At 42.0% G+C, this 27055-nt stretch overlaps 1 protein-coding gene across 2 annotated transcripts in view; it reads right to left on the bottom strand.

Annotated features, from left to right (window-relative positions):
• Positions 1–27055, bottom strand: part of SLC38A12 (solute carrier family 38 member 12) — a 248052-nt gene that overhangs the window by 213534 nt on the left and 7463 nt on the right. For both annotated transcript variants that reach the window (XM_078872611.1, XM_078872610.1), the window contains exons 3-4: positions 26474–26595; positions 23796–23880 (exon numbers count right to left, since the gene is read on the bottom strand). In XM_078872611.1, the coding sequence (XP_078728737.1) occupies positions 23796–23880; positions 26474–26595 (207 nt within the window). The remainder of the gene's footprint in view (positions 1–23795; positions 23881–26473; positions 26596–27055) is intronic.

The following is a 27055-nucleotide window of genomic DNA, read 5'->3' as shown; positions in this document are numbered from 1 at the left end:
CGTTCTTGCACTCAATCTTGATTTGAAGCTTTCGTGACTGCAGGAATCCATACTCTTTGGTTATTTCGGTAAAGTCACATCGTGATCTATTTTATTTTGTTCTTGCACTCGTTGACCAGGGTCTTGTATCACCATCACACGGCTCTGTAGTTATCCCAAAATACGTTGTAGAGACAGAGCACCTGGATTAGACACCAGACAAACAGAGCTCAGCACAAGTCAAATGAGCTTTGCACAGTGCTGATGTACAGTCCACGTTAATATGACGGGTTATCCCAAAGGACAACGACTGTTAACTCCCACATGTGGAATGCATTTAATTGATCTAAAAAGGATGATAGAAAAATATGGTTTGAACTCGCAACCTCATGATTGCAAATCTAATTCTTTTGCCACGGTACCACCTGTCAAGCTGACAACGACAAGTGAATCTGCAATGATAATAATAATATGCTTGCCAAAGACTGGCTGGGAAAATGTGCATCTGTGCAGGTAAAAAAAAATAGAAATATTCATGGGTCACTCTTGTAAATGAGACTGTCCTGGTCTCTTTATTTCTCAACTGGTTCAACAAACTAAGCTTGAACTTGTAACTTGAACAATTGCATTTAATGTGTGCCGAGTATTGGGGGAAGTTGCACGCTGAAGGGATGGACTGTCCATGGCTTCTGGGGACCCATCAGCAATGAGCGATGCTGAACATGTCAAGCATTCCACACCAACATGAGTTGCAATCCTGGCACAATAAATATGACGTACAGAGCTGTTGGCGTGCGCGTAAATGCCTGGCCCCGAGATCAAAACTATGCAGCCCAGTACACTGCTCCTACAGCATATTTAGCGGGTAATCTGCCAACCTTCAGAGTGAGTTACTGACCCCTGAAAAATATTTCAATTTAAACGCAAGTTTTTTTTTATTTAAAAGCCGTATGTATAAGAGACAGATTCGCTAACATTAAAGCGTGCATCTCTTCTAAAGTAATAGCCCAGCATGGCCCTTGCTACAGATTCATATTAAATTTGCCAGCAACCAACGGAGACTTGGCACAAATTAATGTTTGTACCAACAGCAATATCTTCATTGGATAGTTTCAAATGAAATATAACAATCATGTTTGGACATGTTAATTGTCTTCCTGAATTGCAATACCAGAAAGATGAATTAAATTAATTTCAAAAACACACTTTTGTAATCCTATGTTGATCACTTCAACTTGTTTACAAGGCAAAACTAGAGCAAAACATAATTTTCTTGTCACAACACAAGCCGGTTAGTAATCTGCATTGTAAAAATAATGCACTGCAAAAAAATATCCATACATATCGTGGAGTGATTATTTGAATACTACATTAATTAACCGTGATAAAATACACACGGCAGTAATAGTACCGTCCAATTTAGAAAACATTCTGCCTCTAAGCATTGAAATGACAGAATCTCGCAATCCACTTGTGGAGGATCATGGGAGATGGCAGCGATATCCCCATGCACTGCAGGCGAATTTTGAATAAGGTGACCCCAAGAAAAACCTCCAGCCAAGCAACACCAAGATCCTTTGCTATCATCTTGGAGAGAAAAGTGTCTGTAGGGGTGGAAAAAACATTTCAAAAAATACTTTAGGCGATGATGAGTCTAGATGAGAGCGACGATAAATCGACAGACGAGCGCTGTGGCAGGCAGCCAGATGGACAGTTCAGCGCCGCAGGTTTTATTTAGGTGGCGACTTTGGATGGGAGGAAAGCCTGGGGAGGTGCTCTCCGGGTATAAAATCCTATTAAGGCTCAATTGATCAGACTTAGATTTGAACCTGCCTCCTCGGGAATACAGCACAGCATGATAATCACTACCCTGCCAACCCACCCTGCTTTCTTTGTAGAACATATATAGCAGACATATTGTGCAAGGGGACAGAGGATCTCATTTTCAGCTTACCTATACAAATTGGATGGTTCCAACTGGACAAATGCATTTTTTAAAATACGTGGTTGAATGTAAACTTAACTGCTGCAAGATAGTAAAACAAGATGGGATGGTTTAACTGCGTGGTATTAATACATTAGTTGTGTTTATGAATGGAAGTATCCTGCAAGAAAAAACATAACCCTTCAATATATATCGCCTCTCTGTCTAATTATTACAATTTTTCAGCCACATTAATGGTGTTATATTATTTAAATCGTTAATGTCTTTCAACTTTTGAATGTGGCCAATAAAGATTTCACACATGAGCATAAAATAATTATCTACATGTATTTCATTGTAAATGTTAACTTTCACTTTACAGGACCATTTTTCAGCATGTTATGCAACGCTTCAGCCTTGTGTCTATACAGTGGCGAATAAAAGTGCCCATGTGACATGCTTAGAATATCAACTAGACGCAATGCTAATAAATTACTTTGGCCGAGGCCTGCATCCAGTGCAGATGATGCTACAGATATCCGATGAAGGCAACTGATAGGGAAATAGAACAAGACAGCAAAGTTACCCCCAGCGAGGGTGAAATTGCAGGGGGTGAATTAACCCGAGCCACGAGGCTGCTACACATTAGGAAAAGCGTTGGAAACGTTTATACAAAGAAACAACGAAATGACTGGTATGACAACAGCAAGCCGCTACCATTCCCTAGCTACTCACTTCCTAAGCGAGCGAAGAAACGATGGCCAGGCTTCATCACAAGAAAGAGATGCGTAGCTGCAGCATTGCATTGTCATCACTTTCAATGGCACATGCTGCAAACACATACTTGTACAAAAAAGAACCCTGCCATGCTGTTAAAGAGATAAACGGTGTGGCATTCTCATGCCGCGAACCTCCAAATGTAGGGCCGTAATTTCTTGTTGTCTGTTTACGTTTCAATGGAACGGGACAGAATCGAGTCACGTAAGAATTTACAGAAGGCAGCAAAGTACGCACACATACGGTCAATCAAACATCTCCAATCATGACGATTGGGTGACATCAGGATGCGGGTTTACACATAACCTCCCCGACTCACGAATCACGCAAAAATGTTGGCTGCACCCAGCCGCTGTGCATCGAATCATGAGTTAGAGAGGAAAAAGTCGGGGGACACATCCGCGACATTCACATACAACCCTTACCCAATACGTGAGCTCCATCAGGGTCATCTCCTAGAAGACGAATAAACGATTTGGCGTGCACAATAATAACGCAATACGGTCACGTGTGCGAAATGTAATGAATCCCCTGGCTCGTGAACAGGTTATGAGTAAGTGACATCGGTTCATTCTGTGATGCTCCAAAGTTCAAGTTCACAAAATGTGTCCTGGTGTTTTGCTAACTTTTAAATATTGCTACACGATTCATCTTAAATGCGTTATAACTTTAGTGACACATCTATGGCAGAGAGCCAAGGAATAGAAAACCTCAGAATTAAAAGCACACTGCAGGGGTTCACAAATATTGCTGCTCCAAGCGTTTCTCGCTGACGACTCACAAGCACTGCAGTGTTTAAGACAGCTGTTACCATATCGATGTGTCACGAGTTATTCAGGAGGGTCCTGTTTTTGGAATGTTTGGCCAGTTAATGTGAGTATTTCTGCGTACGTGAGAGAAAACCTACAGCACCCATACTCAATAACTCACAAGCATAGGTTAGTCACCCAAATTCTGTACTGCCATCTACAGGCCACCTTGTGGCTCTGAAAGTGAGTGTCTCAGCATTCACCACAGTATATAAAAAAGACAAATCTTAGGTTACATCGCAACGATTCAATGCATTATGGGGAGGAAGCAGCAGAGATCTTACTATTTCCCCCCGCCTATAGCCGACTGCTTCTCTGTAAGTTAATACGCACCGTTTCTGTACAGCGCCTTGAGATGCAGACATTTATATGCAATATAATTCCAAATTGTGGACATACTTTATTCTGTTTCATAGCGAGGCAGTCAAGTAATTGACAGAGGAAAAAGAAAAGTCTTCAGCCTGCACAGGGAGTTGACAGTGCAGATGGCTGGGGGAAGGGATGTTCCAGTCTATAAAGAAGGTGGCGGGGGGCGCGTGGGGGGCGCGTGGGGGGCGCGTGGGGGGCGCGTGGGGGGCGCGTGGGGGGCGCGTGGGGGGCGCGTGGGGGGCGCGTGGGGGGCGCGTGGGGGGCGCGCAGCAGAGGAGGAGTGACTTCTCGTTAGCTACGCTTTAAACTCACTTCAGGCAATTCTAGATGGACAATATGTACACATCCAGCTTCTGCAGGAGCTACTTGTTTTCTTATTTTTCAATCGCATGTCTGTTTAAACTTTAATCATGTAGCTTTAGTGAAAGGAACCGCATCTGGCCATGTGAGTGGTTGTGGTGAGCGAAGTTGGACTGGCACGGGTGCTCGCCTCATCGCGCCGGAAGCCACGCTCCCTGCAAGGAAGCCCCGAGAGATTAAGGGGACAGAGTGGACCCCCGAGGTTTGAACCCCATTGTTGCAGCGCTGCAGCCCATGCCACCCACCGCTATCATGGCAGGCAAGCGCGATTTAAAGAGGTTTTTGTTCTCGATTTCCCAGAAAGAAAGAAAAAAATCACATCAAAACCAGACATGGGTGAAATGTGTTTTACCAGAGAAATGAAATCGATGGAATTTGTTGTCACTCACGTTTGCCGAGAACACTCGGAGGGAAGCACCGGACCGATTTAACCAAACGCGCCGCGAATGCTTAACGGAGACGTGCGCACTCCATGAAATTGTGCAATGAAGCCACAATCTACAAACTTATTTTTTAATTGAGCAATGTGTCTGTTATAACTCTAATACAATGCGATATGTAGTACGCACAATATAACACAGCAGCAGCAATATAGATGACGTAAGTCATTCTGAAACAGGATAATTAAAAATAATGAAAGGCGAGGTTTTTTTTGTTACCGAGATGAAAGGAAGACTTTTATGTACTGGAACAGTTGGATAGGATTTCGTGTTACAAGTTTGGGTAATGGTTGGCAATGCTTTAGAAATGTAATTCACCAGAATGTGAACAGACAAATGCTGATAGGCCTTTTGAAGATGGACGATACGAGATGTTGACAACTAATTAATACATTTACCTGTTATTTTATACATAATTTCACAAAAGCAGCCACTTGATAACTGATATTAAGCATTACATAAATGTATTTCGCAAGCGGCTAATTAAATGTTGGACTATTATGTATTAATTGTTTGTTTAATTACGATTTTCCCGATTAGCCAAATTAATACAAGAATGTATACTCTCGAAAGACCTCAGAACATATTTTGAAGTAACAATCGACTACAGGCCGGGACCCTCACCAGGACAAGCGGATTGAGAAACGAACGAAACAAACAAACCTACTACATCAAAACAGGTAGTGTTGTTGAATCACAATCAGGTTGCAAGTTCAAATCGAAGTCAAGGCTCCGCTCAGCTCATAATTTCTCCAAGTTCATAAAATAATTATCACATTGTGAGACATCAATAGTGTATAGAGTGGCTCCGGTGATAGCAGTGAGGGTTTTACAGCAATAGCTGTGGACCATCAATGCAGATGAGCATCAGCCTACGTTTGAGCAGGAGAGTCACCAATAAGTGAGTGTTGTATTTTTTGGTAAATTTGGGCTGTAACACCACAAATAAATATTACTATTCACTATTTGTATTTTACCAGCTAAGGCCCACTGAGCTGTACATCTCCTTTTCAGAAGCGACCTGGCCCCTACTGATAGCTCAACACAGCGTCTTATCTCATTTGAATTTATAGCAGCCATATACTCTTAACGCATGCGTATAAATGTGGAGGGAAAAACCAGAGGACCCGAATAAAAATCCACACGACCACGGGGAGAACATGCAAACTCCAAATATAAAAGGTGGCAGAGTCAGGATCTAACTCACGACCTGCTGTATACCAGGCAAGGTAGTTAACAACTCGCCACCGAGATGTTAACTACCTTGCCTGGTATACACCGACCTGTTAACGGTGAAATTTAAACAGATGAACCCTTTTTAACACGTAGGCTTTCGCAACCAATATCATCCATAAGAGGTTTTTGGGTTAGATCGTGCAAATGTATAAATGTGTCGTTTTAACGACACATTTATTTCTTTAAGCGATCTAACCCAAAAACCTCTATTATGGAAGATGAACTCATACAATTGTTATCCCACCCATAACATATGTAACATTTGTAACTGCCACAGTGAATACCAAATCCATCACAAGTACAGAAATGGCTTTCACCACCAAAAACAGATTCTATCATGAACAACTTCCTAGACGTTCAATGTAGTTTTGCTCAAGCAATTGGTTCATTCATATATTATTCAACACTAAACATAACAGAAACATGACACTTAATCTGAGAAGAGCTTGATCTCGTACACTCCCCACTATTTGTAAATGCATTCCTTTTTGTGACGATTACAGAAAAAGTGGACAAAAGACTTCTACCCAACATTGTTTCCATGTACCCAGAACGGTGATTCCAAGTTAGATAATCTATTGTGCTCCCTTTCACTGCAAAGCTTAAAGCTTTCATGAGCATTAAGATCATAACAGACTGTTATTATTAACAAATAATTGGTTTGAAAAGAGAAATATGAAATGTGCCATCACTAACCTTAATCATATATTTGCGTCGAGTTATACGGTATTTCAGTAACATTGATATCCCACCCATAACATCGCGACGATTGCTTGTGTTGCGATCGAAACATCGTGATTTTTTTTTCTACCTACGTGACTTTACCGGAAGACCCAAAGAGTATGAATTCCTGCAGTCACGAAAGCTTTAAGTCATGATTTAACATTGATATTGTACAATTAATTACAAAAACAATTATCAGCTTTTCATTTGGTAACGGAAAAAAATTAAGTGTCAAATGTAAGTGCTTTAATTATAAAACATCATACCGATGTCAACAGGAGTAAAAACTACAATTGTTTACTTTGTATGGTACAGAATTTAAATTTGTGGGAACCCAAATTTGAATGAATGCATTGTTACAGAAACCTGTACCAAATCACTATGCGGCCATGCGGATCTGAAACAGACACCATGAATAAACTGGATTATAAATCGGCTCGGCGATAGGTTTTCAGTTACTCTTGTATTTAAAAGCACTCACGTCTGCCCAGGATGGTGCCAAAGCTTTCTCCGACAATGATTTAACCTGAAATATGTGCAATCCGAATTAGCGGTCAGCAGTTTGCAACATCCGCAAGACTTTTACTGTTCTTTCATCAATGCCAAGATGAATCCGTGCTCTGTGTGGTGATCGGAAATAAGCCAGCTGCTTCTATTTCATGGCACAGTAAGCACAGCTGTACTCACGACATGTTTGGTAAATTTGCACAAGAAATCCATTCGCGTATTGCCCATCTACCTCTTTATCGTGCGCAAGTTAATTCACACTGAACATTTCTGAAGCCTTTCATGATAACGTTTCGGTTTTTTTTACTATAAACGCCCTTTGCCTCTGCTGATGAGCCACGATGTGGAAACCGGAGCAGAGTTTGCTCGTCTTAAAACAATGCCCTTTAAATGATGCACTCCCAGAAGGCTGTGCGGCTGAAGGGTTGTGTAAGAAATACTTTTTTTTAAATCCTTATGGATGTGTGAAGGAGACATTTACCTCACATCTAGTTTGCCTTATAATGTAGTAGATGAGGATGGTAAACGTGCAAATGTAAGACAATAAAAGCCAAACTAAGGACAACGTCATGACAAAAATTAACAGAACAGTTATTTTGGGTGTGACAAATTAAACAACAAAAATATATTATTAAACATTCGATTAGATGCATGTACGATGAGCTTGAAAATAACTTAAAAGTATTTTGTAAGCCGTGAAAACCCGGTATTTGCCTACGGCACGCGTTGCCCCAGCTAGCAACAGCGGAGAGAGAGGAAGTCAGTACAGGTTGGTAAGGAGAAGGACCCAAGAACTGATGTTGGCTGTTCAAGTTTCAAGTTCAGTTGTGATCCAGGTGTAGTGGCATAGTGTAGTAGCATAGCGCTGGCTGCTGGCAGGAAAGGGGATCTGCGGCGTACGGCAGCCCTGACGTCAGCAGGCCACGTGACACACCAGAGGGAGATCTAGGGGGGAAAAGTCACAGAAGGGGCACACCAAGAACCCGCAGGAGGTCTCAGTGTAAATGCTTACCCCGACCTCTCAATACTCTGATAGTGCGCTGTTTTTGAGTTGTACGCCTTATGGTGTCATCTGGTCCAACACAAATGGAGACTAGGCTCTAAGAAAAGATGTCTCGGGTGTGGACCAATCAACTTCAAGGACAGTGCATATCACTATCATTATCAGTTTGTTTCTTTTTGTTTGCATTTTGACTGCTTGTGTTGTGGTTATTGCAAACATGATGCTTTGTATAAAGGTGTCAGTTTTTGTACCAGTTGAAGGGGTAAAAACCTATTACTATAACCCGCTGGTAGGTTCTCCTCATCATCTTCATCATTTTCCTCATCGTCTTCATCATTGTCCTCATCGTCTTCATCATTCTCCTCATCGTCTTCATCATTCTCCTCATCGTCTTCACCATTCTCCTCATCGTCTTCACCATTCTCCTCATCGTCTTCACCATTCTCCTCATCGTCTTCACCATTCTCCTCATCGTCTTCACCATTCTACTCATCGTCTTCACCATTCTCCTCATTGTCTTCATCATTCTCCTCATCGTCTTCACCATTCTCCTCATCGTCTTCACCATTCTCCTCATCGTCTTCATCATTCTCCTCATCGTCTTCACCATTCTCCTCATCATCTTCACCATTCTCCTCATCGTCTTGACCATTCTCCTCATCATCTTCACCATTCTCCTCATCGTCTTCATCATTCTCCTCATCATCTTCACCATTCTCCTCATCGTCTTCACCATTCTCCTCATCGTCTTCACCATTCTCCTCATCGTCTTCACCATTCTCCTCATCATCTTCACCATTCTCCTCATCGTCTTGACCATTCTCCTCATCATCTTCACCATTCTCCTCATCGTCTTCATCATTCTCCTCATCATCTTCACCATTCTCCTCATCGTCTTCACCATTCTCCTCAGTCTTCACCATTCTCCTCATCGTCTTCACCATTCTCCTCATCATCTTCACCATTCTCCTCATCGTCTTCACCATTCTCCTCATCGTCTTCACCATTCTCCTCATCGTCTTCACCATTCTCCTCATCGTCTTCACCATTCTCCTCATCGTCTTCACCATTCTCCTCATCGTCTTCATCATTCTCCTCATCGTCTTCATCATTCTCCTCATCGTCTTCATCATTCTCCTCATCGTCTTCATCATTCTCCTCATTGTCTTCTCCATTCTCCTCATCGTCTTCACCATTCTCCTCATCGTCTTCACCATTCTCCTCATCATCTTCACCATTCTCCTCATCGTCTTCACCATTCTCCTCATCGTCTTCACCATTCTCCTCATCGTCTTCACCATTCTCCTCATCGTCTTCACCATTCTCCTCATCGTCTTCACCATTCTCCTCATCGTCTTCATCATTCTCCTCATCGTCTTCATCATTCTCCTCATCGTCTTCATCATTCTCCTCATCGTCTTCATCATTCTCCTCATTGTCTTCTCCATTCTCCTCATCGTCTTCACCATTCTCCTCATCGTCTTCATCATTCTCCTCATCATCTTCACCATTCTCCTCATCGTCTTCATCATTCTCCTCGTCTTCACCATTCTCCTCATCGTCTTCACCATTCTCCTCATCGTCTTCACCATTCTCCTCATCGTCTTCACCATTCTCCTCATCGTCTTCACCATTCTCCTCATCGTCTTCACCATTCTCCTCATCGTCTTCATCATTCTCCTCATCGTCTTCATCATTCTCCTCATCGTCTTCATCATTCTCCTCATCGTCTTCATCATTCTCCTCATCGTCTTCACCATTCTCCTCATCGTCTTCACCATTCTCCTCATCGTCTTCACCATTCTCCTCATCGTCTTCACCATTCTCCTCATCGTCTTCACCATTCTCCTCATCGTCTTCACCATTCTCCTCATCGTCTTCATCATTCTCATCGTCTTCACCATTCTCATCGTCTTCACCATTCTCCTCATCGTCTTCACCATTCTCCTCATCATTAACACAACTGACGTGCTTGCGTCCGGGGATGGAATTCCTTTCCAGCTCAGACCCCGCCTGCTTGCCCTTCACCACATCTATAACGTCTTGTTGTAACAGCTCTCTCGCTGTGTTCCTCCTGGTTCAGCAGTTCCACTGCTAGATTATTTTTCCGCCTGAGGACGACTGCTTGTGTTGCAATCGAAACGTCGTGATATTTATTTTTTCTACCTACGTGACTTTACCGAAAGAACCAAAGAGTATGGATTCCTGCAGTCACGAAAGCTTCAAATAAAATATCACACAAAAATAAATTAACGTAAAAAAAAAAATTCCTCGTTGCCTAAGTTGACTTGGGTAGATTAATTTCAGACTGATCATAGTACATTTACAAGTAAATGCCTGCGAAGTCAACTCGAGTCACCGGGTTCAGAGCGCAGTGAGCCAACGACTGTGCCAACACTCCAACCCAATGATCATGTTACCCCCCAAGTGGTATTGTGAAAGTATACTGTTATATTGTTTAATAAGTACTGTGGACAAAAATGGTACGCATGGGGGCCTTATTTTACTTATTGTACAGGGCAGAATGCCGCAGTGTGTGTGTGTGTTAAATAATCTCGTGGCTTAATCTGACAATCTTCTTCTTTAGTGCTGCCTAACGGCGTGTGCGACTTCACGATGATATTGGTCCCGGTCTAGCACGGCGTGTAGAGTTTGTGCTGTTGTTAATTGTAGCCATGTTTTGATGTTACTGAGCCATGTCGTTTTTGGCCGTCCTGGTCGTTTTTTCCCTTCGATTTTTCCTTCCAGGATTTGCTTTAATAGCTGGTATTTGTGGTCGTTTCGGGCAATGTGGCCTAGGTAGTAACATTTCCTGCTAATGATGGTCTTCAGCAGTTGCCTGTCAGTGCCCATATCTTGCAGAACTTGTGTATTGGTGGTTTTGGCTGTCCATGGGATTTTCAGCATTCTTCGATACAGCCACATCTCGAAAGCTTCGAGCCTTTTTGTTGCTGTTGTTGTCAGTGTCCACGTCTCTACTCCGTACAGCAAAATTGACCAGATGTAGCATTTCAGTGTGCGCAGTTTCAGTGATGTACTCAAGTTGCGGTCTGCAAGGAGTGTTTTCCATTTAATAAATGCTTGCCTTGCTTGTTCAATTCTGCTCTTGATTTCGACTTCATGGTTCAACTGATCGTCAATGATTACACCAAGGTATTTAAATCGGTGTACTTGTTCCAATTTTTCGCTGCCAAGCTTGATTGTTATTTCGCTTGTAGTTCGGCTGACCTTCATAACCTTTGTTTTCTTTTTATTAATTCGTAAGCCCCATATTTTACTCTCTGTGGCAACCTCGTCCAAGATTTGTTGTAGGTCTTGTTCCGAATCGGCCAGCAGTGCAGTGTCGTCGGCATACCTGATGTTGTTGATGTATTGTCCATTGACTTTAATACCAATGTTTTTATCTGCTAGTGTTCGATCAAAAATCTGCTCCGAGTAGATGTTGAAAAGACTGGGTGAAAGTGGGCAGCCTTGTCGTACACCTTTTTGTATTGGTGTTGGGTCTGTCAATTCGTTGTCATATCGGAGTTGGGCTGTTTGCTTCCAATTAGGAGCAATGATGAAGTTGATGTCGTTTTTATCTAGTCCCAGTTGTTTTAATAGAGCTGCTAGTCGGTCGTGGTCGACTGAGTCAAAGGCTTTCTCGTAATCTATGAAGCAGATGTACACTTCTTTCTGATGTTCGTAGCATCGCTGTAGTAGTATCTGTAGACAGAAGATTGCTTCTCTTGTGCCTAGTCCTTTGCAGAAGCCAAACTGTGTGTTCTTCAATGCATTTTCGCATGTGGAGCGTATGCGCTGTTGGATCACCTTCAGGAAGACTTTCAGCACGTGGCTCATCAAGCTTATCAGTCTGTAGTCCTCGCATTTCCGGCTTGTTGCTTTCTTTGGTATGGCCACAAAGATGGATTGTAGCCAGTCGGATGGAATTTTATTGCCATTGTATATTTGATTGTACCAATTAGTCAGTTGTCGTATGTTGTTACTGTCTAATAGTTTGAGCAATTCTACATGGATTGTGTCGGGCCCGCACGCTTTGCCTGACTTAGCTGTTTTGATTGCATGTTCTACTTCTGATGTTAAAATGTGTAGAGCGTCTTTTGACATCTGTTGGTCTTTTTCTGCAGGTGTTCTCATGGCGCCATAGAGCTTGTGTATATAGTTTGTCCAGGTGTCCATTTTTTCTTGTTTATTTAGGATTGGTTGGTTGTTGTCCGCATACAAGGTAGCTGTTGGGGCTGATCTGTAGATGTTACCAGCTTCTTTGAGCTTCTTGTGCAGAGTAAAATTGTCATGTTTTTTAATTAGTTCTTCAATCTCGGCGCATTGTTCTTCCATCCACTTTTCTTTTGCCTGTCGGATTGCTTCTCTGATCTTCTGTTGCATTTGTTTGTACTTCTCCAAGTTGTTGTTTTTGTACATTCTTCGTTGGCTCATTAGATCGAGAATACAATGTGTCATCCATCGTTGTTTCTTTTTCGGTGGCTGATGTCCCAGCATGACTTGTTGTTTCTGTGATGCATTGTTTGAACGAGCGCCAGTACTCCTGAACATCTGCTGTTTCTGTTATTATTGAGCGGATGCTATTGTTGAGATGTTGCTGTACTTGTCTTTTATCGGCGCTGTTCTTCAGTTTCTCCAGGTCTGCTCGTCTCGTCTTTGTACATTGTATTGATCGCAATTTGAGTCTTATTGTAGCTGTTACTGGGTTATGATCTGACGATATATCGGCTCCAGGGTAGATTTTTGCTGTAATCACACTGGACTTAAACCTGATGTTAATTAGGATATAATCGATTTGGTTCCTGACGATGTTGTTGTCGGAGTCTTGCGGCGAGGTCCACGTGTACAGTCGTCGAGGTGGTAATTGGAACCACGTGTTAGCAATACTGAAACGTTCTTCTTGGCAGAATTGAACCAGTCTGTCGCCTCGTTCATTCCTTGTTCCTAGTCCGTGTTCTCCGACAATGTTCTGCATTCGACCATGGCCAACCTTGGCGTTGAAATCGCCGAGGATTATAGTGATGTCTTGCTTCTTCAGCGGCTTCAGCGTGTTGGTTAGTTGCTCATAGAACGATTCGATTTGATGATCTTGTTTATCTGCTGTTGGAGCATAAACCTGTAGAATGTTCACGTTGACTTTGTTGCCTGCTAATTGTAGTAGTGCTATTCGTTCTGATACTGGGGTAAAGTTGTTGACTTTATTCGCTAATTTCTTGTGTACTATAAAGGCGACACCGTATGTTTGTTTGGTGTTTTCTTCTCCTCCGGAGCAGAAGATGTGGTGTTCGCTCGATATAAACTTTTTTGTTCCAGGCCATTTAGTTTCGCTTAGACTGATTATGTTGATTTTAAGTCGATCCATTTCTTCTATGACATTGGCTAGTTTTCCTGCTTGAAGTAAACTTCTAACGTTCCAAGTTGCTACTTTGAAAGGGTTCTTTGACACAAGCTCGGAGATTCTTAGCACCCCTGTCCTATTTAAAGGACGCCGATACTCAGGGCCTTTGTTGATTTTGCTTGTCATCATTGAAGTTTTCAAGGGAGAAATAATCCAAGTAGTTTCCCGTTGCTTTCTTGGATCACCATTTATTTGAAAAGGTCATGTGGGGACCTTTCGAAACGGGTTTTGTCTGACGTCTCCACTGAAGTCTTCCCGCCTTGGGTGACCCTTCTGAGAGCACTAGGCTCTCGACGGTATAGCGATCAGCTTCTCAGACGTACACAAACTCTCTCGCCGCGTTAAGGCACCGCTTCTCGAGAGACAATACGAGAGGGCAATTATGAAGAATCAATTTGAACGGAGGTGTTTGCACAGTGTATTTTAGTAGGTGAATACACACAACTTAATCTAATGTAATTTATGTTTTGACAGTGATAAATGTGCTATAAAAGGTCTGTTTGCTTCATCGCATGGCCCCAATGAGTCCCCAAATACAAAGTTCAACTGCCTCAATTAAAGTCCCTTCGATTTGTTGCTCTTCACTGGCACATGATCAAAAACAACAAGGGCATATTCCTCCACACAAATAGCACAATGAGCTCACGTGTGCATTTGAACAGCTTTATATATATCCAAGAATGTTCTCAAGTTACAGCAGAACATCTGGGAAAAGCCCACTGCCACAAGCATGACAGAGATGATGGGTGGAGTCCTTCATCCAACACTGGAAGGATCATGGCACATGATGTATGCATGTCGACAAGTGGCTCTGCATATATGAACGGCATACATCGGTGGCTGGATATCGAAGTGTTAAATGTTGATTATCAAGACAACTATCATGGTTGAATTCCTAAGAATGCTTGAAACTTCTGAGGGTAATTAACAAACCATGTAATCTGATGTACATTGGTCTTAAAGTCATCAAAGCTCAGCAACACAGTTCACAAGATTAGATCTCCAAGTGCTGATGTCACAGCCTAAATAAAAATTGGAACATTACTCACAATAACATCATGAGAAAAGCAGTGCTCCCCCCCAACCCCGTGTAAGATAAGCTATTCACAACCACCTTTCAAAAGTGATAATAAATGTCAATAGTAAATAATATTTACGAAATATTTAATGTGTGCCCATAAACACGTGTAACAACATGCCTCCAAAATAACCCTCACACATACTGAATCGTACCAGCAATGCATCCAATATTTTTATAAGAAATGTACAGTATTCCCCCGTTATTCGGCAGGGATATGTTCCGGAGATGCTCATGAACATCAAATTTCACGGATAATGATTTTGGCCTTCGAATATCGTACAAGCAAGGTCTGCAGATGCTTCTATAGGTTCGAGAATTTATCCCTCCCCATCTCTCTCATCTCTCTATCCGTCAACACTTTACCTCTCGTCACTTTATCGCATCACATTCTCTCTCATAGCTTTCTCTCTCTCTCGATGCAGTCGCGTAGAGTTCCAAATGCGATTCGCGGATAGCCAATGTCATGAAAAGCAAGTTCGTCAATGACGAGAGATATCATCCGCGAAATTTTCTATTCAGGGAGAATCTCCGGAACGTATCCCTCACAAACAACGAGGGAATACTGTACTGCAGTATGATTGGTTTCTCATGATGCAGTGCTTATTATGAAAGGATGGCAATCACGTGTTTGCTAGATCAAACATTAGGGGAAGGCAAGCAAATGTCACCACTCATAACACTAATTCTTTGTGCAGAGATAACACTTAACTTTACACTAAGTATTGTACTTCACTTTTGCACTTGACTTTTTACAATAAGTTAGTAATGTGCGGTTCATGATACAACAGTGACTTCTCAATCGTAAACACGAAAGATTATATTGGTTATCTATAGTATTTCTGTTATATGTGAAATGCAACATTGGATTGATTGGTTTTCCCTCCCCATGATGCTATCAGAATGATGTCGTGAGAAAAAAAAGAATACCCACAACCCAAGTAGTGCAACCAACGCCCCAGTGTCAGAGAACACCCCCTGCAAGATGAAATCACAGAAGTAATTCTGAAGTCCTTTCAAAAGAGCCTTATCAACACTAGGTGCCACATACGTTTATACGTCCTACGATTTGTTCACAAGCAGCAATTATTCGAAGTGCTAACAGACACTTAATACAAGCGAGTACTCCACAAAACGGAAAGCTCTGCAGTCATTACATCTGCACATGAAGTTTAATTCATTGTGGGTTTGAAGTATCAGATTTTTAGAAGCTTTTTTAGTCATCTGAAGTGACTCCAACATTGCAACGGCTGGCGGTGAAAGTTATTTAATATTACAATTCGGAGTGGAACGATGCTTTCAGCATTGAATATCAATTATAATGCTCACATTTTATGCGTCGAATCGCACGTGTTAGAATTATATATGAGGATCGATTTGTATACGTGGTGTGTAATATGTTCACGTGTGCCCTGCAATTATTCGAGGAGCTATTTTTTCCACAAGCTATTGAGACCCACAAGGTTGAAAACCGATGCAAAAGCTCGCTTGTCTAAACACATGCAGCTCAATAATATTGATCTGGAAAGCCTATAGGCCAATGGTAAAAACACTTTTTTTTACGTGTGAAAACAAATTGAGGAAGTCGGTTTAATGAATTACCCATAATGCTCTCAAAAAAAGAAGAACACTTTTTTTTGACGAAATAATTGATTCCTGAATGAAACCGTGACTCCAACTCGGAACTCATCAAATTGCCAGAGGTGCAGGCGAGGTTGGGGTGGTAAAGGGGGGAGGTGGGGGAGAGCGAATCATCCAAACCCCAATTATTTAATTGTTCGGTTATATCACCACCCGCACTGACCTGCGTGGTGAAGTATGATCAAATAACCCCACGACACACACGGCTTGGAGGAGACCTTAAACTCCTTCAGCGGTGGATTGACAAATAGTCTGTACGCTGTCCATGTAAAGTTATTCACGGTTGTGAGGGTGTCACTACCGATGCACGGAAATGGTGTTTTATAGTCTAGCAAGTGACACAAATTCATTTCAAGGTGAACGTCTGAAAGCATGCTCATTAGAACACCCTCATGCCCCCCCCCGCCACCCACCAGCTTCCAGAAGACAGCTCTGCCGCCATCTCGGGTTCGGCAATGATTGACACATCATGGCCACTTTGATTAACTCTGTTGTGCAAGTCCAAGTACTGCCCGTGATGATCAATCGAAGGCAGCCGCACGCAATTAACAGCACCAAATTAAAGTGTCAAGGCAAGCGGCATAACTAATTGTCTTTTGGCCCAAATCCAGAAGCTCAAATATTGTCATATAAATTTTAATATTGACACCATCTCCTAGCCTGTATTCATTACAATGATTAACCACGTCAGCTGCAGTAAAGTCGAAACCAATAATTCCCAGTAGCGTTGTCAATCCACGACTGGACAAAGGCCTCCCTGATGCCACGTCGGTCATATCGAGGTTGGTTGACCATAATTCACCAGGAAAGATCAGTTCAGATATTATTCACCATTCATGTTAGCCATGGTTGAGAATCGAACTCAAGATCATAGAGAAGTGCGTTTAACACTGGGCCAATTTTTGAGCCCACTTGCCCCTCCCCTCGCCACTAAGGTCTGTACACTTAAACATTAGAATTCAGTAAAATGTAAATTTTATACGAACACTTTTTCTTCCAATATTATTAACGATAAAGTATTTTGGGTTGGATGGCATAAATGTAAATGTGTCGTACACACACCTCCCTCCGACACAGCCAATTACGTTTACGCGATCCAACTCAAAACACTTTTATCACGAAATATATAAATTGCCGATATGGCAATAGGTAAAGACATTATCCCATTTAAAAACTGCAAGCAATTGTCCAAGAATAAAAACCCGGCACAGGTACAATTGCAAAATGGCAAATTTGGATTTGTAGGTAGTGCAGCGTCACACAATAACCACAAGCAGTCATTCTAATCATCACCACATACTTATAGCACAATTTGACAAGTGAAAGAAATGGCTGATAGTATAGTATAACAAAAAAGCTTTTACCTTGTGTTTTTTTTCATGTGTATGCCATTCCATTCTCCTACATACCCATTTATATTGACTAGCCTCACTTTGCATTCTTCTAAAATGCAGCTCATCCCAATAGTGACAAACAGATTGATCAGCATGATAATTGGTTCTTTACCCTTCTATCTGGCAACAAAACTGACACCTTTTTACAAGGAGTCATGTTTGCATAGACCGCAATACCTGCAGACATAATACAAACAAAGAACATAACTCAGCTTTCCTTAGAGCCTAGACTAGGCTCTAAGGAAAGCTGTCTCGGGTGTGGATCAATCAACTTTAAGGACAGTGCACATTATCAGAGTTATGTTCTTTGTTTGTATTATGACTGCAGGTATTGCGGTCTATGCAAACATGACTCCTTGTAAAAAGGTGTCAGTTTTGTTGCCAGATAGAAGGGTAAAGAACCAATTATCATATTTTTACTGGCAAATGAGGTTCCCATAGAGATTGATCAGCAGTTAAGGGTTTAATTTTCTGAACAGCGTGTGAAGACTCGTGTTGACATCTTACATTTCCCTCCTGTTTGTAGCACCACCACCACCCCACTGCATGTGTTTGTACGACAGAGTGATTATCGCACCGATGCAGTGATTAACATACCGCGTAATGAACTCGGCAATCCGAGCTCAAGTCTCAACCAAGATTCAAAAAAGTGGGAAGTGATATTTGAACTGGTCCTGAATCGTTCCATCAGCACTGCATATGTGGGATGAGATGGCCTTAGTCCAAAAGTGGCATGACAAGGTCTATAAATGAATGTTATTATTACTTTATTTTAAGGTTAATATATATTTACATTGGTGGCGAGATGTTAACTACTTCGCCTGGTATACAGGAGGTCGTGGGTTCGATCTGGACCCTGATTCCTGTATATTTGGAGTTTGCATTTAATACATTTCCACATCTCTATTCATACGAGTACAAACTAATTGATAACGGGTCCCATGTCATCATCACTAGGTAATGCAGAATTAGCCCCTGAAACCAGAAAACAGAATCTGGGATGAATAATGCCACTTGATTTATTACTTGCACAACTCAGGAGGAAGGTACCCTCTAAAAGGACAGGATATTTATCAGCCTATGCTCACAATGTATCTTTCCACCAGGCAGCTCAAGACAGGGAAGAACATCCAGCCGACTTCCCGGTAGTCATCAAAACGTGACATTACAGAATCCAAAATAACCCATCTTATACCCATTTGCCCTCATCGTTTACAGTCTGTGGATGTAGGAGGGGCCATGTTGAGGTTAATTTGTAGCTAATTAAAGGGGCTCCAGGTGGTGTGGGCAGGTGGTATGGTGGGAGGTAGGAAGCCCTAAATGGGATGATGCTGATGCCTCAATTTGCAGGGAGGGCATGAGCGATGAGAAATTAACAGCGACGAGTTAAACAAGGTTGTTGCTTGTATTTGTGTAGATGTGCCGTATGTCGCAATCATGTCACATTTTCTAAAGTTTACAAATTGCATAGCCACGGCGGTACGCTATTCATTGCACAATGTAGCTGAAAAAATATGGTCCGGGGGTAAAACGTTCTGAATAATTGTGTTTATAGGGCTCACTGAAGCAGCACAGTTTACAGGTGCAAAGACTGGTGAGACACATTCCAGGATAGAGGGCTGTGTTTTATTGTGTACAGACAAAAGCCATTCTCCCACACGAAAAATAATTGATGATTCAAAATAGATTTTTGCGTCAGATCACGCGAGTAAAATGTGTCTTAAACCATCCTCCAGCCAACGCAGCCAATTAATCAAGTGGCTATGTGGAAAAAAAAATACCAATGTTTTCCAATGCTTCAGCACTACCGGTTTGTTGGGGAGCACTCCACAACATTTAACAATTGAGTTTGACATTTTGCTGGTCGTTACAACCAGCATCATCAGGCAATTGCCAGAACTCAAAAATCGATCATGAATCATAGGATCAGGGAATCGTGTCTAATTTGTGAACCTTGCAGACCCACTGGCCTGCAAGGTGGCCAGGAGATCGGTAGTACGAAATAATAGTTTGAATAATCTGTGCTGGTCTATCTGTATTATCCCCTCTCTCTGGGTCCTCACAATTTCTTCCCACATATGAAATATTAAAGAATAAAAATTGCCAAACATCCAAATGCAGGACCCTCCTGAAGACAGATATTAAGACTGCTGGATAAATAAAGTACCAGTGAAAAAATTATAAAAGCAGAGACCAAAATTAAATCACAGAGGTAATTTTAGCACTGCTTATACCCAAGTGTTTTTCTGGTGGCACACACGCAGATTACACAGCTGCATTACATGAGCAGATTAGAAGTTTTCATCACTCAATATAGTGTCAGGAAATGAGATTGTGCAGAAATTTAATGGGGACATGGTTTGCTCGGTGTGTTTAATTAAAATATGACTTAGGTTAGTGGTTTTTATACACCGCCTCCCTTAAAGTGCAATATCATTTGTGAGCCCATCTGTCGGCCTAGACTAAACTGGCAGTGCAAAAACCTTATAATGCTGAACCTACATTGTGCTAACAATGCTGCGAGAGTTGGTTCATTTTTGTTGTCGCGGTTTTTAATTGGCACGTAAAGCAACAAAAGATGCGCGGGTTCAGTTTTTTATAATCCAGCAGGATGGCTGTTGGATGGATGAGACTGGTGAGGAAGTCCATCAAAGGGTGACCAGTGCTGGGATGGAGCGATGGAATCGGTTCACGTGCAGGGCCGAGATGGACTGTGACATGGACAAACACTGGCCGACGATGATTACGAACTTACGATATTGTATATTGACAGTGTATTGTGATACCAAGCCCATATTTAAATCACAGACTTGAACTGTAACACAGAGAGCAAAAATATATATAAAACACGCAGACTAGAATATGATTAAATGTTAGATGTAATGGCCAGAGGTCAGTATTGCTAGACAAATTAGAGTTACAATGCGTGTTAAACATTTCCGTGCCGTCACACATGTATAAAATATATTTAAGTACTGTATTGCGTTCACGTTGCCATGATGACCCAAAGTGACCTCAATTCAGCCAATCGCAGCGCTCTTGAATGTGCACCGACAAGAAAGAAGATTTGAACAAAGTCGTGTATTGCAGAACAATATGCAACTTCTTTTCCCCAAGTGCTGCAGCCTATTACATATGGACCAAAACATACATTAACATTGCTCTTATCAGCAAATTTGCAAGTCATGCTGTTTAACTTTGGCTTAAAACATTTTTAGGATTCTTCGGGTTCACCGTTATACAGTAGCTCAAGTGCCAGCGGACCAGGTGATAACACCTTTAGGATCCTTACAGGTCAGGGTTACGACCCAAGGATCCTTACAGGTCAGGGTTAACACCCAAGGATCATTACAGGTCAGGGTTTAACACCTAAGGGACAGCAGTGTGCCAGTTTCCAGAGCAACTTAGCTGTAGGTACACCGGCTATTCCGTTCCATGATCAGTATGCAACGGGCAACTTTAAAAATGGGCATAACTCGAGGTTCAATGGAATATTTTTCTCATTAATTTCGACTTTCAGTGCACTCTATTGATTAAACGGACATGTAATGAGGTTTACGAAGAAAACACCCATTACATGTTTAATAAAGCTCGTTGAGGCAACTTCTGGAATCCAGCTTTTCCTTCACGCTGCTGACAGGCAGCGTGAGAGGGACAGACAGAGAGAGAGACACACTGACACGTGGCAACCCGGAGCCCCGCTCCCGCGTGGCCCCCTTCCTCTGTTCGTTCCCGTTCTGACCACGTGTCGTTCGTCTCCACCCAATCCTGGTTAGCCTCCATGGAATATTCCAGGCCCCCTCGTAAGCTGCCGGGACCACGCCCCTGACTCATCTCCCCATTGGCTGTGGCCAAAGCCAGCAGAACCAATCCCCTACTTACAGCTGTCACCTTTCCATTACGTCAGGGCCACGCCCCTAGGCTTCCCCCCATTGGCTATAAACCAGGACCGGCAGAGCCAATCATCATGACGAGTTGTGATATGTCTTTGAGCTGGATATATTACATTATTACACATGTAAAAGCACTGTAAATGCTTTTTTTTACAAGTAATGACTGCAAAAGCAGACCTTCCACAGAGATATTATATGCATTCCACAATGTGCTTAATCATATAATTATCATACAACTTAAAGAAGGTCCCTATGTTGTGGAAATGAAAGATTGAGTATGGCGATGCGTCCTTTGTGTTGACGTCAGGAAGTAGTCCAAGACTCCATGTAAGATGGGATCATGCACAGCCATAACTGACAAACACCGCACCACTTGAGAAGGATGACACCAGTTATCCCCGTGTGAAGTGTCAAAACTCATCCTGCACACCCCCACCGCCATCCTAAGCGCTACGGGATCCTCACAGTGATTAACGAATCATAATCGATGAGTGTTATGTTGCCACCAGGAAGACAGCTGGCAAGTGTGAAGCTCAGCAGAGCTAAGCAGCACCGGCGTAAACGGAGCTGCACTTGCAGTCTGTGGTAAAACTCTGATAAGACATGGACTGCACAGGCACTATAATGCTGATATTTCAGTAAAAATTATGGTGACAAAGATGTTAAGTCTTTGCAATTTTTGAAATTGGTTCCATTCTTGTCTCAAATCAATTTTCTGCTAATCTCAACAGAAGGAGGCAGTGAATGTTTACACCACCGCCACCGTATACTGAATAGTGAGTGCCCATGCGCAAGCCTTCTCTTCCAATCCCACTTTAATTTCTAAAATCACTTTCAGTGTATTATCAGCACACTGCACCACCCAACCCAGTGAGATCCTGTTTTTTGTCCCAATGCTGTGGTGACTGCGGGTCTCTGCCTAGGTCAGTGCAGCCAGTAATGAGTCAATGATACTAGAAGCACAGCGATGCTTAAGTATACCAGGAGGTGTATTGGACAACAGGACACAAGCAGAGCCAAAACAAAACAAGAAAAGGGTTCATGGACCGCATCTGTCTCTGGTGATCATCCGTGACTTATCAAGACTTACTTTCATCACGGGTCTAAAATTGTATAAATAGCTCATTTCACCCAGAGTAATAGATGAATTATCCCCAACTCCATCGTTTCATGATGGAAATTTTAAAATGCTCTATCTGTCTCTAACCCTCTGCTCTGTCCTGTTCTTTCGTCCTCTGTTCACAGGCAAATTCCTTTCACTTTATCGAGTTACTTTGATGAAAGGTGGCTTCATGAAATTAGACACAGTTTAATGTTGGTCAAAGTGTCCAGGTCAAATGCAATTTTAATATTCCACCGTAAATTAAAGGGGATTTAAAAGCTCTTTGCCATAGAAACAGAGCTATTCTCTCTTTGAACTCCCAGTTCTAACCCAAGAGACATCACATTCTGAATAATCCTCTGCTTTTTAATTTCTTTATTTTCATTCTGTCACTTGGCAACACTGGAACAAATAAACAATGAGGTTACTGTATTACCAATCCATTTGCGAAGACTGCATTGTACTCTCGTATTCTTTCAAAATGTAAAGGGACATTGACCATATTTGTGCACGGGTCTCTCAACCACACTACTAGGCCAAGATTGTAATTAGTGCGGTGCATCATCACAAATAAGACTTACAGTAGCATTTTAACAGCGACTGCATATTCATCCATTCATTTGCTAGCTGTAAAACAAAATTGCTTTTCATGAGTATGGCAATCAATGCATTTGGGGTTTCACTATTTTCCTACTCCAACCTGAATCAACTGATATGGGTCAGGGCTTTATAATGTGGTGAACCACCAAAGAGGAATCTGGCCACGTCGCATTCTGACTCGGTTTGCTAGACTTGCTATCAGAGGCTGCAAATTCAAATTCCATTAAATGCACAATTTAGCCCATCATTGCGCTGGGGTAAATAAAATGTCTTCCAATTTGTGGAAAATAAACTGTGGTTGTCCTGTGAAGTGAAAGGCACTTGTCATAACAATGTGGAACTTGAACCAGTGACTCAGGGCATTAAATAGATAAATTAACGTAACCTCATGCTCAATTGAGCAGGAACTCCATTTGACCGGCTCACATGGTCAGATTGAGAACTCGACAAAACAGCGCTAAATCATATTGTCATGGCGATTTTTTTTATCATTTGTGCTCTTGGCTTCAATAAAAAAAACGTTGCGAAGAAAAATTAACTTTTTTTTAAATATGCCCACCTCCTTCTTCTCCTCGCTGCTCTTCCAGCGGATGTGCGCGTTTGCTGCCGCCATGGCTTCAACAACAAACGTCGTGGTCACGAAGCTTTGAAGACAAACAAACATGCAATTTGTATTAGGACTGCATAGGTCTTCGCAGTTGTGCTGTACAGCTCTCCAAATGTGTTTCCAGATTGTACCGTGTGCTGTTCCGCACGATGTCCGACATTTTGCTCCATGTTCTGTGAGCTTCTTCAGGAACGTAATCCCGACAGGTTTTACCGAATTCATTTCCTGATGAAGCTCCTAGCACGTGGAGCCAAATGTTGGATATCATTCCAAACAATGTGCGCTACAACCCAAAAAATGTATCAAGGAACTATGTAATCAGAATTATCATTATAATATTGCATGGTGTGTTTAGGAAATAACCTCTTTTAAAAGGGTACTGGTTTGGTGAACTAATAGAAATTAATGCCTCAGTCTTTGGAAACACTGCTGACCCTATTTGATCCATTCATTCCCAAAAGGCTAAACAATACAAACAGTAATTAAAACCCCTTAACAAGGTAAACAGCAATTTAAACGTATCCAACATAAAAAGTAATGGACTGCACTAATCCCAAAACAAGTATATTTCCAATGGGGCCATGCTAATTGTTAATGAGATTTCAAACTCATTTTTTTTTTCTTCAATGCCAAGCGTCTTACTCAATCTTACATACATTGCCTATTTTTGACCGTTAGTATAAGTGTTGTTTGCGAGCGACTCTTAATTCTGGAACGGTACATTGGTTCTGGGCCAGCAATGGCATTCACACAAGATTCCACACACAACTCCTCCATCCCACCACTTGCCCTGGTATTCCATTGTCATCAGGATTAGGAGTCACGATTCTATTCAATATTCAATCATATTTAATATATTATTGTAATGCGTGTATCGTATTGTTTGGTCTCATTTGTTCCATTATCCGACAGGTGACATGCATGAGCACAGAATAAGTGAGGCAAGGGCAGGACACATTGCAAGAAGATGAGATGACCAATGGATGAAACTGGTGATGGAATGGCAGCCAAATGAGAGAATGTGTCCAAGAGAATGACCCCTGTTGAGATGGAGTGATGAGATCAGCCCATGCATATGATGGATTGTGGCATCACACGACCGAGACAGATGCTGACACTAAAAAAGGCCTTCATCCAGGAGTGACTTGACAATGGCTAATAGTTATGAAGGCATAAAAAATAATTAATTAAATATTCTTAGATGCAAACCTTTGTGGATAGACTGATTATAAGAATAAACTTAATTGATGAATCAACGTATGCCTCACACACGCATTTAGGCTGAGCTGTCTAAGGCCTGGCTAGATAGAAGAAACACTTCTCCACCAACGTGCATGCACACGCACACACACAACACACATTGATTTGCAGTGTTTTTTCCAAGATAAATGGTCCTTAAAGGCAGAAAACACTGCAATAAAAGCAGCATGTAAAATCTCATGCAATGTTAACTTAACTCTCAAGCCAGCATGGCAAGAAAAAGCAAACCTATGAGTGTGATAGTCTTATGAAGCACCGTTAACCCAAATAAAACCCGTGGATGAAATACATTTAATAAGATTTCACAAAGTGTCCCTCAATTCCCCACTGCAAAATGCATTCCGGTTCAATTGCTTTATGGATTGGCATGAGTTTTATTTACAAAATTGTGTCGCATTAAATGCATTCTTAATGGTTGCGTGAATTTTATATGGTTAACCCATTTTTGTTCATGACAATGAAAGTAATTATCAATTCTCACTGAAGGACCAAGAGGCCTAGATGCCTCCTGTTACAGACATTACATGCAAATTGTAAAATAAATACACATACGACTTCAGAGTGCATGATTTATGAAAACAGCAAATGATTGGCTTATTAGCACAAACATTATATCAATGAGCAGCTCAATTACTCTAAACTTTTTGCAGACTTAACTTCTTCCTTTTGGAGTAGTTTACCTGAATAGAATGGTTGAATTCCCCATTGACTAGCTAATGAAAAGTTTGCAAGGTAAGGTCAAAAGTCCAATTAACAGGATCGCAACCGTCAGCTGAAATGGAGAGCTGCCGAGTTATTAACTGTTTAATAAACCGGGTAAGACTGTCCACAAAAAAACTAATTTGCAAAGCATCTTTACTTCGCACTACAGTGAGAGTAGCAGAATAATAACAAAATCGTACTGTGCAAGTTAGCGGAAATAAGAATGTATGGAATTGTCGTTGATGACTGGTGGCACATGTTCCACCTGTACTTCCCACTACGGCACCAGATTCCTACGCAAACAAAGAAAAGGCAAAGATCCCCCCCACCCCCCCATATAGCCTTAACATACTTTTTGGGGCAAGTGCTGTGAGCAAGCACCTATTTAGGCCGGTATGGCACACGACGGGGTAGGTGGCCAACACCACGCCCAACCGTCTTTGTTTCCCAACTGCTGATGTTTACACACTGCAGCAGGTACTTATTTAAGGCTGAACCGAGCAGCTCAGACTTCTGCCACTGTTATTGCTACACTACCGCTCCCCACCACACACCCAAACAACAACAGTCGTCATTTGCCACTTAGTGGTGGTGATGTCATCACAGTGCCTGTGTCAGGACGAACATATTAACACTCAAAATACACATACACGGCCATTGATAGATACCTCATGAAGGCGAGGAGGATGAGGAGGAAGAGGCTGACGAGCCAACCAGCCATGCCAAAGGCCTTGGGCATCGTGAGTGCTCCAGTCCCCACGATCAGGTTAAACATGTACACCAGCCCCACCTGGTGGCATACAGACACAACGTAAAGGATCGTCCATCTAACCTCATGATGATGACGACTGCCGTGAGTCCAAATGGAATGGATAGCAAATGGGTTTGAATAGGACTGGTGGGACCAATCCTGGCTACGCAACATTTCCCACGCTTAGAACAGACCATGGACTGAGTCTTGTGTTGCATCTTTAGTCAGGTGTTGTTTATGGAGTCTCTTCTACTTGCTATCCTCCATGCATCGGATTCAAAAGTTGCCATAACAGCCTCGCATACCACATGGGCAAGTACTTTAAGGGAGCACCTACTAAAGCCCACGTGGCACACAAAAGGGTGGTGTAGCCAGAACCATCCTTGGCCCTCATTGTCTCTCCAGTGTTAATATTTACAAATCGTGGCAGGTACTTCTATAGGGCTGAGTCAACCTTGCCACTGATGTTACACGTGGTTGAAAATCGAACCCAGGTTTC

This window comes from Lampetra fluviatilis, chromosome 35, assembly GCF_964198595.1.
Source record: "Lampetra fluviatilis chromosome 35, kcLamFluv1.1, whole genome shotgun sequence".
In the NCBI taxonomy this organism is placed as follows: domain Eukaryota; kingdom Metazoa; phylum Chordata; class Hyperoartia; order Petromyzontiformes; family Petromyzontidae; genus Lampetra; species Lampetra fluviatilis.
The sequence above is the reverse complement of the archived record's forward strand: the minus strand, read 5'-3'. Positions and strand labels throughout refer to the sequence as shown.